Source organism: Phycodurus eques, chromosome 18, assembly GCF_024500275.1.
Source record: "Phycodurus eques isolate BA_2022a chromosome 18, UOR_Pequ_1.1, whole genome shotgun sequence".
In the NCBI taxonomy this organism is placed as follows: domain Eukaryota; kingdom Metazoa; phylum Chordata; class Actinopteri; order Syngnathiformes; family Syngnathidae; genus Phycodurus; species Phycodurus eques.
Genome location: NC_084542.1, coordinates 11,114,614 through 11,129,052, shown reverse-complemented (window position 1 = coordinate 11,129,052; position 14,439 = coordinate 11,114,614). Strand labels below are relative to the sequence as shown.

Sequence of the window (14,439 nt, the reverse complement as noted above, 5' to 3'; positions counted from 1 at the left end):
GGCATTCTGTCTCTCATCTCCTGTGTCTTAGTCTTTTAGTTTTCTATACCATACCTGCATATTTAATTTTTTCAACACACTTTTGTGTTGCTTCCAATAATGTCCTCAAGTACACATGAAGGTTCCTTTTTTAAAATCCTGCCAGTAAACTAAGACAGAATGTAATATGTCCTGGCGCTGTTTATATTCCGGGAAGACGTATTTGTCCCGCCCAGTTTGCCTTGGTTCTGTATTGAGCCCGTTGAGCCCATTCGAACTCTGTGGCTAACCAGAACAGCAGCACCTACTGAAGTAAGTAAATGATCTCCGTTAAACGCTGACATGTGATCGCTCCACAATGTCGGGTGTGTCTGTGTTTAACTTTCCGGGGAGAGATTCCGCCCAGTACTGGCCGGTTCTCTTCATTTCTTCATAGTCCAGTTTAAATTTCAGTTTTGCTTGACATAAATTGCAATATACCCGTAACGTTGTTTAGTATTGATTGGAAAATGCATACAAATAAACGCTTTCCCATCCATCTGCAGTCCAGGACACTATTTACAGAAATCTTGTATTTATACAATAGGATATACTAAATGCTATCATCTGCGATTGGCTGGCGACCAGTTCAGGGTGTACCCCACCTCTCGCCCAAAGCTAGCTGGGATAGGCTCCAACACGCCCGCGACCCTAGTGAGGAGAAGCGGCTCAGAAAATGGATGGATGGATAAATGCTATCATCAAAAGATAGAGATTAGCAATTCCATTAGAGTCGACATCATCATCATCACTGTGTGGCGTATATGTACACAGTCAGTGAAATGCAGTTAGCATCGCGACAGGAGGATGTTGCACTGACTTTTTATTTCTTTCTTTCAGGTTGGGTGGTATGATTGTGGCCTACAAAATATTGCCAGATGAAATAGATGAAATCAAGGTACACAATTATTTATCCCATCATTTGCACCAATTCCCCCCAACACACACACACTCAAATCTTAACTACTGTATGTGTGCACGCTGGCGTATTAACAGGAGACTCTGATGGACTGGTGCGACGAAAAGGAGCTTAACCTCATTTTAACCACCGGAGGTACCGGCTTTGCTCCAAGAGACGTCACACCGGAGGTGGGTTCACTTTTTTTGTCATTAGAAGGGAGATTATGTCGTTTAAAATACAGTGGAACCTCTGAAGTCACACACAATCTCTTCCTGAGATGCTGGTACACCATTGATTTGTTGGGCTTAAAATCAAGCCTCTTGCCCAAAATCGGTTGATATAGGACGCAGGCGGCCCTAACCCTAATGACGACAAGCAGTACGGAAAACAGATGGATGGAAAATTATTCTGTGGCAGCATGGTGGACTAGTGGTTAGGACAACTGCCTCACAGTTCTGAGGTTCTGTGTTAAAATTTCTCTGAGTACTCCAACTTCTTCCCACATTCCAAAAACAATTGGTTAATTCAAGACTCTAAATGGTATGAATAAATGGTTGTTTATCTCTATGTGTCACGTGATTGGCTGGTAACCAGCCCAGGGTGTACCCGTCCTCTCGCTCAAAGTCAGCTGGGATAGGTTCCGGCTCACCCGCGACCCAAATGAGGATAAACAGAGTTAAACTGACACAACCCAAAAAGACTTCTTTGTGTTTATCTGTGCATGTCTTTTCTTCTCTCATACTTAACAAAAATGCTGAAACCATTACGTAAGGTTCAGTCACGTCATGCATCTCACTTTTTAACATTCTAAATTGTCACACGTGTAAAATTAAGTTAACCACTGTTCCTGATAAAAGAACAAAACAAAACATTCTTTTGATAAAAAGTTCAAATGTGAGTCCCCTCACTTGATGTAAACCCCAGTCCTTGGCTATCGAGGAAAAAAAGCCACCAAAAGCCAAAGTTTAAGCAAAACACAAAGTTAATCGTTTGATGCTGGCGCAGCTGAACTCTTGTGAGGTGCACTGAAGTCTCACGTGATGTCATCATACATGCAAATTTTGTGCAACTTTAAATGGGTGTTTGTAGACAACTCCACTAAAAAAAACATTCCGCTTTTGTTTCAAACAAGCAAAGACAGACAAATGTCTCGATGCTTTTGTCTTTTTAGCATTTTGCTGACACAAATGTGTGTGTGTGTGCGTGTGTGTCTGTGTGAACAATGATTAACATACAGTGTAATTAGCCCCACGGTCTTGTGGGAAATAAAGAGGCTGAAGTCAAATCCTTACTGATTCTCTTTTCTTTTTTTTTCCTTAATGTGGGATCTTGTAAGCAATTAAGAGATAATGGCTGGCAGGTGTCAATATGTGTGTCGAGCATTTTTTGTATTTGTCTTCTGCTTAGGAGATTGCGTTTGTTTGTTCGTCATCAGCATTAAAAAAATGGGACCAGCATATTTTTTTCAAAAATGTCTTCTTTTATTTCTCTATGAATAATACATGACTCTTAATATCAAACTTCAGACAGTTTAGTTTTGCCCTGATCCAAAATAGAATTGTTCAACCTTGGTGGAGGTCTGTGCTCTCATTCAGGTTAAAGATGATAATTTATACATGTTTGGTTTGGCACTCTTATGGAGTTACATAGCATTTCTTTTTTAAAATACACACAATATATACATGATGGTAATGTGTCAATTTACCCCATACAGACAATGTACTGTATCAACTGCTGCCTCCATTAGTTAATGCTTTTATCGTCTTCACGGGCGCGCGCATTCCCCCCCCCCCAAACATTCTGGGCTCTGCTTCCGCCAATAGAAGTAAGCAGCCGACTGCAACACACACTCGCTGGCGAGATACACATGACAAGATGACGAGAGTAATAGACTTTTTCCCAACAAAAAAAAACCTCTTATCATCAGTTTATAGATGCCATTGTTCACCTGTGGACTCTGTTGCTAACCAAAACTGCAGCACCTTGCACAATGCTCTGCTAACTCTTACAATATCCTTGATTTCACTCACTCGCACACAAACACACACACACTTACGTCCGCACACATAATTTGGCAGTAGCTGAGCTTCAGCAGTATCACTGGCCCTCATCAATCCCGTTAGACAGCAGCAATCTTCCTGGAAGGATGGCAAGAAGGGAGAGGGGAGTAGAGGAACTGATAATGCCGTCTATCTGATTTAACCCTGTACGCTGTCGACGAACACATCTCTTCATCGAGGCTCTTCATCCAAGGGTTTACGACGCACCACGTGACTGTATTAGGCCTCGATCGATAACAAAAAAAACTTACAGGACCTCCTTGTTTCTTTGACATTTATCTTACAGGTGCTGGAAATAAACATATCCGAACCGGTTATCGTTTTTAAATCCATCCACCCATCTATTTTCAATACTGCTTCTCCTCCTTAGAGTCACTCTGAGCGAGAGCCTATCCAAGTTGACTTTGGGCGAGAGGTGTCGCAGGGCACATACTTATTGACAGACAACCATTTAGACTCAACATTCACACCTATGGACAATTTAGTGTCTACAGCTAACCCAAGAAATATATTTTTGGAACGTGGGAAGAAGTTCCCGGACAAAAACCCACACAAGTACGGGGGCAAAATACAAATGCCACAACCAAGATTCAAGCAGTGAACCTCAGAGCTGTGAGGAAGATGTGCAGAAGATCCTTCAGTAACAGACCTGAGGTCTCATTAAGTTGTTTAATTATAGGCCGGTCAAGGTACGTGCACATGCCCAGATTGAGTTTAAAGATTTAATCAATCTTGATTGTGAATGAGAGATGAAAATGGGGAGGTCATGCAAATATTTTTCGTCTCGAGACAGTTGACAGTGGATGATGTGGAATTGTGAAATCCACTTTTGAAAGTCACAAGTTTGAGCTACAATTTTAGACATCTCTATAAATCCCAAATAGCAGGCGCTAAATTGTGTTCACTCTAACAAATTGCGCTCTGTTGGTGACTGAGCGCAATTGGCAACAGATATAAAAGTGGTGCAAACCGTTGTATTTAAAAGAGGATTTGCGCATTCAGTATGTCTGATACTGGACGCACCGCAAGCCCAAAATGAAGTTTGAAATGATGGAATTGAAAGTGGAAGAGGCAAACAAATATATAATAGAAAAGAAAAAGAAAAAAAAACTTTGCATGGGAATTCGATATACAGTGTATGCCCATCCTGAGTAACATTGCGTTTAAAAAACTTGGGACAGCACACCCGAGAAACGGATCTGGGAGAGGCCAGCACCAAGGAAGAAAAAGAAGTTTACAGTTGAAAGGAGTTTTGTCATAGGTGATATGGCATGACCCCTTCTTGTGACTGGTTCCAAGCCCTTAGATCGTTCAAAAGCTCCAAAATTACATTGATGAAAATTATATTGGTTTCTGGCATTTCAAATGTTTGCAAGCAGTCCAATGTGCACGCTTCTCGTGCCCAAATTCAGCTGGGAGAGGCTCCAGCTCACCCGCGGCCCAAATGAGGGGCTGAAGTGCTGCAGAAAATAGATGGGTGTACGGTTATCATCAACCTCATGGCCAAAACGTATGTGGTAGTACCAGAACTGAACTCTCACCGGATTTGCTGACAACCATGATGGCTGTTCAATATCCTAATTCTGTCTTACTTTTGAGGCAAATTGGTTTTCCAATAAATGTTGCTTCAGCTCGGAATTGGACCACTTCTGACATTCCATTGTGCATATTTGTGACGGCTGGTAAATTAAACTCACAGCGGCTTGGTTTTGTGCTTAGTTCTTCGCAGACTTGGGATGAACATAGACTCACAGTGTGCTAAATGATGATCCAGCTATAATCATGTCATTTCTCCAGGCCACAAAGGAGGTGATTGAGCGTGAGGCTCCAGGCATGTCGCTGGCGATGTTGATGGGATCTCTCAACGTCACACCACTAGGCATGCTCTCCAGGTCAGACAGACATTGGGCTGACTTTCTTTATGACCACTGTACTTTTGCCAAGGCAATTATGTTTGCATCAGCACGGGTCTGTTTGTGGGCACCTTCCAACCTAGATTATAGGTGTTCTTCCTAGCAAGCACGCCTTACACTTTGGTAAGAAGCCACGCCTGATGTCGTAGTAGTAGTAGTAGTATTTAATCATAATAATAATAAAAGCAATTTTATTCCCCATGTTGTACAGTATTTAGCAGTATTTCAGTAATTACAAGTTCTGTAAAATGTTTAAAATGAGCTATTTTACCTATTAGGGCAGTACAGCATACTCACAGTTTGGCACCTGTGGATTCACCTGTCTGCTGATTTTTATATTTTTTTAAATTATTTTTTTTACAATTTTTGGTTTTGGTTTTCTTTTTTGTTTTTCTCTTTTGGAGGGGAACCAACTCCAAAAATGCTTATTGGTTGCTATTCACAGTCCGGCCTGGTCCCTATCCCCTGCGAAATCACCAGAGTCCACTGAATGTGCGTGTCTGCAACTGAAATTTTGTATGCCAGTTGGAGGTCTGTGCTTCTTACATTCCTTTTTGCTCATATTTGGCCTGTATGTTTGTGTGTTTGCAGACCTGTGTGCGGAATCCGAGGGAAGACCCTCATCATTAATTTACCAGGAAGCAAGAAAGGCTCCCAGGTAGGATTGGTTGCCTCTATTTGTATCCTCCAGCAGTGCATGCTTCAGCGAGCTTCCTAATTGGCTAGCGGTCCAATTCGGCTCGCAATTGCAAAGTCTGAAGCTCAGACAAACTCAGTGTTGACCATTCACAGAAATATTTATTGCATTTACGATTGTCGGCCCCAACCGTTTTCTTTGCAGATCTTAGAAGTAAAATCACTCTTACACACCGTACCATAGGATAATCGCCAAAATAATCCTTTACACGCGTCGGTTAATTGACCCCTCTGCTGGAAGGGGGGTCTTAATGCTCAAATTCAGCCCGATTGTCGGTATGCGCGTAACCCGCTCGAGTCAGTAACTTCATATGGATTTGAAGAGCGCGTGTGAGTGTGTGTCCTTGCGTGTGCACCGGACTGATTCATTGACTGTTATCGACAAAGGCATAGATCACAGCACGTGTGGGCTCGTATTTTGCTTGTGATGTCTCTGATGCATGTATGTGTGAGAGCCTGTTTTCCGCCCACTCGTCTTTATTTTTTCCTCCATCCATCTCCCTCTCCACTGTGCTGACCACACCATCTGTTTGCGTCTCATTGCACACGCGTGCTCACGCACGCACGCACACACACACACGCACACCTCCCAATCAATTTTTACTATTGCTGTTAATCAATGACTCACAACCCTTCCCCCTCTCATGTGCTGCCATATTAGCGTCTCCTTCATCATCTTAAAAGTTAACAACGCAAGCAGTACAGTGCAAGGTTTCATTACGCTGATCAGCTTGCAAATTGAAAACAGAGGTCTAGCCAGACGAAGCCAAGCACATCAGTGACGGCTAACTATGTATCTTTTATTTTTGGGCATCAATCTCATTGTACTGAAATTCTGTGTTTGAGTTGTCCATTCTTGGTGTGTATAGATTATTGCAGAGCTTTCCTTCCTCTTGTGATTTTCTTTATTATAATACTGTACTGAAAAAAAACCTCAATCGGCCACTAATCGACGTCGACTCGACTTACATCACATTAGTAACCATTCATCCATTTTCTGAGGCCGCTTCTCCTCACTAGGGTCGCGGGCGTTCTGGAGCCCTACCCAGCTATCATCGGGTAGGGGGCGGGGTACACCCTGAACTGGTTGCCAGCCAATCGCAGGGCACATACAAACAAACAACCATTTGCACTCACGTGCACACTTACGGGCAATTTAGAGTTGTCGATTAACCTACCATCATATTAGTATCGACTTCAGTCGTGCAAGCCCCTAGTGGGGACTCAACTTGCTTGATTTTTGCCACAGTAATGTCACGTGGCACTTGCTTGAAACTTGAAGGTTAAGACTTGAGACTTACTTGCTACTTGAGCCCACCTCTGGTAATTATACACCGTAACACAACTGCTACTTTAACACATAAGGACATACAACAACATTAATAGGCATATGTTCGCTTTGCTCTTTGGGAACAATGACAGAGATTAGTTGGGGCCCCTCTCTGCCGCTTCATCTTGCTCTTAATTACGCTGCATTTCTTCCAGTCGATCTCAGTGCTGTCCGGCATGTTGTGACACAGCGTGGTCGTACCCTGAAGTCAAGTAACTCGGACATTCGGACTTGCCTGGACACTGTAAATAATCCATAAAAACAATCACTTAAAAATCTGCTATATGGCACCGGCGCAAATAATGAATTGCGATATACTCTATCAGGGGTTCACTTAAGATATTGAAGGTTGTCACGCTTTCCCCTTACCGGCCATCTCAGAATAACAAAACAGTATAAGGTATTTTTCAACGGCATCATCATCGCTACATATTTCATGATGCCTGGAAAGATACAATTGGTTATGTGCACCATAACTGAATAGGAAATAGGACAAAAATCGTTGCTTCAGCCCAGAATTTAGTTCACTGGCGCAATATCTAGGGATTCTGCTCTTTAGTGTTCTTGACAGTTGCTCACCTCCAGGACAAAACAGAGGTACTCACGAGACACCTCAGCATGCCGTAAAAACACAAAATGTGAGAGGAGGAACATCTCCTGCTTTTGACACTGTCTGTACTCCTTTTGCTTCACTCCAGACAGGACACCTTCATTCTTTTTCCACAAATGTTCAGACAGCAGCACATTTAAATCAAGGTTACATTCATCATGACTGCTAATAAGACTATGCTGTAAAATGATGTGGTGGAAGACCATTTTGCAAGTTGTGTAGATACAGGAAAGCTTTGGCTTGATTAATAATGTATCTTTTCAGTGCTTAAAATATACAAGACGATAAATAATTTCACACATTAGCTCTTGTCTTGTGTCGTTTAGCATAGCGGAGGAGCTAAAGGCACACTGACATACTAAAGAGTGAGCGACCAGAAAGCAAAAGAAAAGATTTTAGATAGATTTTATTTTTAGGTATCTACATTTTACTGAAGTATTTACACCCAGCATGTGCATTTTTTTTTCTTTGTGTCAAGTTATTAAATTGAATTTTCAGATAATTGATAGTAAAAATATTTTTTTACTTTGTACCTTTATACTTAAGTACATTTTAGAGTCTGCATTTTTTTTTTTTTTTTTTTTTTTTACTTTTACTGAAAGACTTGAATCAGTACTTCTACTTAAGTGCAGTTTCCGTACTTTAGCCACCACTGCCGGTATGAAACTTCCTCTACATAGTTTCAATGCTTAATATCAACATATACAATAGAAATGTGTCATTTTACATATTTGTACATGAGATAAATTTGAACATGCATTTCAAAATGAAGAACAAACTAACTATCCTCCTTTAACCATGATCTGGCAATGCACTAAATATTGACTGAAATGGTTAGTAATGGAATTAATCATGAAACATTTGTTGGAAATGTTTCCTTTCTGACATCTTTGGATGATTAAATGCACTCCGGGTCCAAATTACCCGGAAACATGAATTGCTGTCTTCGAAATGAACATAATAGGAGAGGTAAGCTGGATATGCTACGTGCCTACCCACCTAACAATACATCCGGTATGCTCTAATTTTCTTGAACTACAGTCAACCCCCGTCCATGCATATCCAGACCTCCTTGCAACAAGTGAAAATGTGCGATATAGAGAAACCATATGGGAAAATAAATAATAAATCAGAGGGAAAACTTGCTAACGTCAAGCTGTTTATTTGTCACAGTTGAAGCTGACTATACAACTGACTCATAGAACAAAAGAGAAATAAACGTATGTTGAAGCACCAAAATGTACCTCCAAACCATACAGCGTTGTCATAAAGACTGCTAGCTTTATGCTAACATATAAAGCGAAATGCCATAGACGTGTGCGAAAAATGAAGCGCTATAAAACGGGGATCCACTGTACAACTTCCTTGTGGTGTCCATGACAGGAATGCTTCCAGTTCATCCTGCCGGCGCTGCCGCACGCCATCGACCTCCTGCGCGACGCCGTGGTGAAGGTTAAGGAGGCGGCGGATGAGCTGGAGGACCTGCCGTCGCCGCCACAGCCTCTCTCGCCGCTGCCCAACAGTTCGCCACGGCGTCAGACGGAGGACAAGGGCGTGCAGTGCGAGGATGAGGACGAAGAGAAGAAGGACAGCGGCGTGGCATCCACGGAGGACAGCTCCTCCTCCCACATCACCGCAGCATCCATTGCTGCCAAGGTACAAATACGGGCAGCAAGATGTTGCATTCTGGCTGTGATATTTTGTGTTTCCATTTGCCATTCGCACTGTATTTTTGACGAGCAACCACTTCAAGGAATGGAGAATTGTAAGGTTTTGTACAATATTATACAAAAAGTGACCTATTTTAACATTCTAATATAAAAATATTTGGTTTATTATTCACGAGACTAAATGTAATTTTTTTTTTATTATTACAGATTTTATTCTCGAGAAATAATGTAACATTTTTTAAGTGCTTCCAAGTGTGCAACCTCAAAGTAAGTCACACATATTTTGGAACTGAATATTAAACTGCTGATTTGAGATTTGTCCCATCATACATAATGGATTTTTTAAATTAAAAAAAATACGAACCGTAAAAGGGTATATGTGTGTAGGTATAATTTAATTACATGCATTATCAAACTTTGATGAACTTCACTGTTGCGATTTAAAGACAGCAAGTCACTTCACTAGCCACCTTCAAAGGCAGTTTGGATTCCACACACATTAAAAACAGCAAATCTGTCAACATGAAGTCATCATGTAGCCCTGTGTCAGCGTCATACATTGTGTGTGTGTGTGTGTGTGTGTGTGTGTTTGCATGCTTTTTGTTTTTTGTCCACACATAAGACACGTAACATCCAGTATCTCTCCATTTCCATAACCCCAACCTGTTGCAGAACTTGCTTTAGGGCTCTTTTGTCAGGCAAACATTCCACCTCAATTTCCAGTCACTAATGGATGGATGGTAAGACTCCGCCACCCCCTCCATACAGCTACATCAATATTTTGTCTTTTTCGTCATTTGTTGAAGTCTTGTGAGTCTACAAGTTTGACATCTAACATTGTGGGGAAATTAATGTATGTTTCATTTGTTGTATTTCTCCAAATGGTGGCCAGGGGTGTTCATTTTGTCAACTGCGAATGGCAAGAAGTGTCTGTTAGAGGGCAAGTTTTATTTGTCAAGTGTAATTGAGATGGAAAATAAAATTTAAAAAAGGATTATTATGGAGAAAGGCAAGCACAATGCCAAGAATGCGTCTATTTGAGGAAGGAGTTTATTTGTTTTTGTTCCTAATTGGTGCATGTTGTCTATTAGCAGGATGACTACTATTTGCGGAAATACAGTATCCTAAGTGTTTCCTAAAGAATTTTCACCATCAGTATATATATGTGTGTGCATGTGTGTGTGTGTGTGTGTGTGTGTGTGTGTGTGTGTGTGTGTGTGTGTGATCTCAGATCCCAGACTCCATTATTTCGCGGGGTGTGCAGGTGTTGCCCAGGGACACGGCTTCTCTCAGCACCACTCCCTCGGAGTCGCCCCGGGCACAGGCCACCTCGCGGCTCTCTACCGCGTCCTGTCCCACTCCAAAAGTATGTAAACACACACACACACACGGACTGCACACTCACACACTTACAGCCATGTTAGAGGGTGTTCATCACAAGTTACCATGCCCAAACTACATGTAAAACAAGTATACAACATGCATCTCAACATGTTAGAAATTGATCATTGATAAGTCAAACAACATTTTGAATCATATACAGTAATGAGCTTCCTAATGAAAACAAGATGTTGACATGATAACAGATTTCTCCTACAGGATTTTTTTTTTAAAAAAAAGAAAGAAACAGCTGATGGGCATTCCCTCTTTCTCACTCTCTGTCCTTGTTTCTCTCTTTTTCACCTCATGTGTCAGTGTCACGCCGCCATGTGTCTGCCGGACAGCAGGCAGGTGCCGTGGGAATGGAAGTGGGGGTTACCATAGGAACGGAATGTTAGTAGAGTGAGGGTGTGTGGGTCGTGCGACAGAAGGCAGCTAGGAGAGGGATCTGTTTCTCTGTTTCCACAGTTGGGAGTGGTTAACACCGAGCAGTCTGTCTAACAAAAGTGAGTGCACCCGTCACATTTTTGTAAGCACTTTCTTGATATCTTTCATTGATAGCACTTTTCTATAATATAAAGTAGTCAGTGTACAAATTTTATAAGGGTGTAAATTTACTGTCCCCACAAGATAATTCAACACAGCCATCAATATCTAAACCGCTGGCAACAAAAATTAGTGCACCCCTAAGTGAAAATGTCTAAATTCCATTTTCTTTCCTTAAGAAGATGGTTTACTTGAATCATGTCCCATGGTCTGATGTTGACATTGTTACTGTTGTTCTTTTTGTGACTTTTGGCTCGTCCGATCACAGACAAAAATAACCACTTTTGGTTCAGATGGCGTCAAGTAAAGTGAGGAGTAGATTATGTAATACAGAAACTCAGCGCTTCAAATCTGTCCGCAGGTTTTCCGTTGGGTGTAGTTGCAGTAACTCTTTAATTTCCGTGTATGAACAATATGTCTATCATCTAAGAACTGAGATAATTACAGTTACACCCACTGATTTTTACTGATGGAAAAAGGAGGGTGTGTATTTAAAGGAATTGACTCTAGGGGTGTTTGTGCAATGTGTCTGAGCCCCACTGCAGTGCAGAAATGTATTGTTCATAGGGATTTTTGTTATGTTTTATTTACTGTATACCTACATTCTGTAATGTCATTGTAGTTAGGAAAGGCCATTTTCAGCCATTTATTGAATGCCAGGAGAACAGGAAAACACAATGAGCACACTCATACAGGAGCTGCTGTCACAGGCAACATGGCCCAACTCGACTTCTGACATAGCGTCCGTGTATTTTTATGTGTGGTCATGCGTGTGACGGTGCTTGCTTGACAACAGACAGCTAAAAGGCTTTTGGAAATATAGCTCCCAGCTTATTTGTTTGGTTTTGTTCTTTCTTTTTAATCACCGCAACAAGCTTGACATATGTTCGTTGAAAATTTCCACATTGCAAGCTGCTGCTGCTTACAGTGTGTGCAAAATGTCCCCAGAGACACAAGTATCCTCGTTGTTCACTGATGCATTTGGTGTGCCACCTTGAGCTGTGTTATTATTGTTATTATTATTATTTTTTTTTTGTTCTGTACATGGGTTCTTCAAGACGAGACGGTCTTGGCACAAAGTTCTAAAACCAGGGTCAGGCTCGGGAACAAGTGCAATACTGCTGCGTTTTGTATTTGTCATGTAACTGTGTGCGTCAAGATCGTCTGTGTGTGTGTGTGTGTGCATTTTCAACGATCACAGATACACACGCATACCCGCAAGCACAAATGTATGCTAACAAAAAACATGGAGGATTACAAGCACAGCAGCTTTACAACCATTCATGTAAAACCGTTTTCTTTGTCGGAGGACGGATGGTGGTTGTGCCCTTCCACTCTTGTTAGCATTTAGAACAGTTACGTAATAGTGAGTTTGGATTAATGAAGCATATGGGTAGAGATGGCTCGGACTCAGGATGGTCGGCGGCATGACGATGCTATGGGTAGGACATAAACATTTTAAAAGTCATTCATATCGTGAGTCAGTTTCAGGGTCTCGTGTGATATTTGGATGAGGACTTTGGTCCAAATTTACAAAACTGCTTAGAGTGTTGGGCATTTTGTTTTGTCTTTTTATCAGTGTTGGATCGGATGAACTCATAGTCCTTTTTTCTTCATTTAGGTGACCTTCCCGCTAAGCGCCTGAAGCATAACTTGTAAACGAATAGACAACACACTAACTAACCGCTTCTGTAAATGTCTCTTTCAAATTTTTATAAGAGAATTCCTCCGTGCTGTGGGGAAAGACATCTTTCAGTAGTAGTTGTACTTAGTAAATATTGATGTCAGTGTAAAAAAATAATGACACACGCCTCTTGGCCTTTTGATCAATGCTCACATTTGAGCTGAGAATTCAACTTTAATGCATCTATCCATCAATTTTCTGTACCGCTTCACCCTCACAAGGGTTGCGAGCGTACTGAAGTCTATCCCGGCTAACTTCGCTCGGGAGGCGGGGTACGCCCTGAACCGGTCGCCAGCCAATCGCAGGGCACATACAAACAAACAACCATTCGCGCACACATTCGCAGTCTTCAATCAACCCACCATGCATGTTTATGGCATGTGGGAGGAAATCGGAGTGCCTGGAGAAAACCCACGCAGGCACAGGGAGAACATGCAAACTCTGTACAGGCAGGGCCGGTATTTCAACCCCGGTCCTCAGAACTGTGACGCAGGTGCAGTTGTTTATAATTATTAATGACTTCATGTTTGGCCTCAGAACTGAGATTAAGGCCTATGGAAATGAGTTCCTCCCTTTTCTGCCTTAATACAGCAAGTGAGTCACTGTGCACTCAGTGCACTGGTGCAATTCTGCCCTCGTCACTTGTGTGACCTTCCTTGACAATTTATTTCCATTCTGGTCACAGCCAGCGGACGAGCGAGGGCATCATGCTCACCTGATTGCAAATGATTGCAAACTATAAACTGATTGCATAAATGTTTGGTATTGGCGTTAAACCTCTATTTACCTGCATAGGTTTATTCCGTGGTAAAGCGTCATATTGCAATGAATGTAGCTTGTTTTGACATGAATCAGATAACCACATACCTTGATTTGCCTTTTTCTTGGACTTCATTGTTATTACAAACTTGCCAAAATTTCCAACACCTCCAGCAACTTTCCTTTCCAAAAAGCTAGCGACCACAAGGTTTTATCGAAGACTTCTAGAAACTCTGAGAATCCCACCGGAATAGATGGTCACTGGTTCGCCTCCAGACTGTAAATGAATGGCGCTTGCGCGAAGATACCACTAGTTGATCTAACCATATCCATCCCGCTTCGATAAAGCGAGTGCCCATAAAGATATGATTGCATTTTCATATGTGGAGGCAGCATTTCATCATCAAGTCGACAAATTTGACTTCATTAATTAGTTTTTTGGATCCGTGCAGAAAACACCCCCCACGTCAACAACCTAACATCTCAATCATTGCTGGAGAAACTCAGTGTGGGGGCGGTTATTATGTAAATTAGCTGATGTGTAATGTCTCAATTTGGCAAAATTCAGAGCGTATTGCTCACAGACACAATTTGGTTATACTCGGCTATACATGATACTGTTTTAGATTTTCAGAAATCAACCACATTTTCAGAAATAGGCCGATAACAAAACATTTGCAGGACCTGGTTGTTAAATTTCACGCCTGATGGTCGGGCAGGCATTCCAGATAACCAACTATTTGTATACCAGCCATTAAAAATGTTTTCCCAATGTCTTTTAATTCTAGGAAGCAATCAGTTTTCTTCTTATATGAGTATTTGAAACTGTATTTATGGAAGAAAATGTAATTGATTGACTGACAAGAATTCAA

General features: G+C 41.6%; 1 protein-coding gene across 7 annotated transcripts in view; it reads left to right on the top strand.

The window, feature by feature from the left end:
• gphnb (gephyrin b) overlaps nt 1–14,439 on the top strand; it is a 129,366-nt gene that overhangs the window by 81,211 nt on the left and 33,716 nt on the right. For all 7 annotated transcript variants that reach the window (XM_061705176.1, XM_061705174.1, XM_061705173.1 and 4 more), the window contains exons 5-10: nt 859–916; nt 1,015–1,107; nt 4,777–4,871; nt 5,484–5,550; nt 8,912–9,184; nt 10,430–10,564. In XM_061705176.1, coding sequence (XP_061561160.1) covers nt 859–916; nt 1,015–1,107; nt 4,777–4,871; nt 5,484–5,550; nt 8,912–9,184; nt 10,430–10,564 — 721 coding nt within the window. The remainder of the gene's footprint in view (nt 1–858; nt 917–1,014; nt 1,108–4,776; nt 4,872–5,483; nt 5,551–8,911; nt 9,185–10,429; nt 10,565–14,439) is intronic.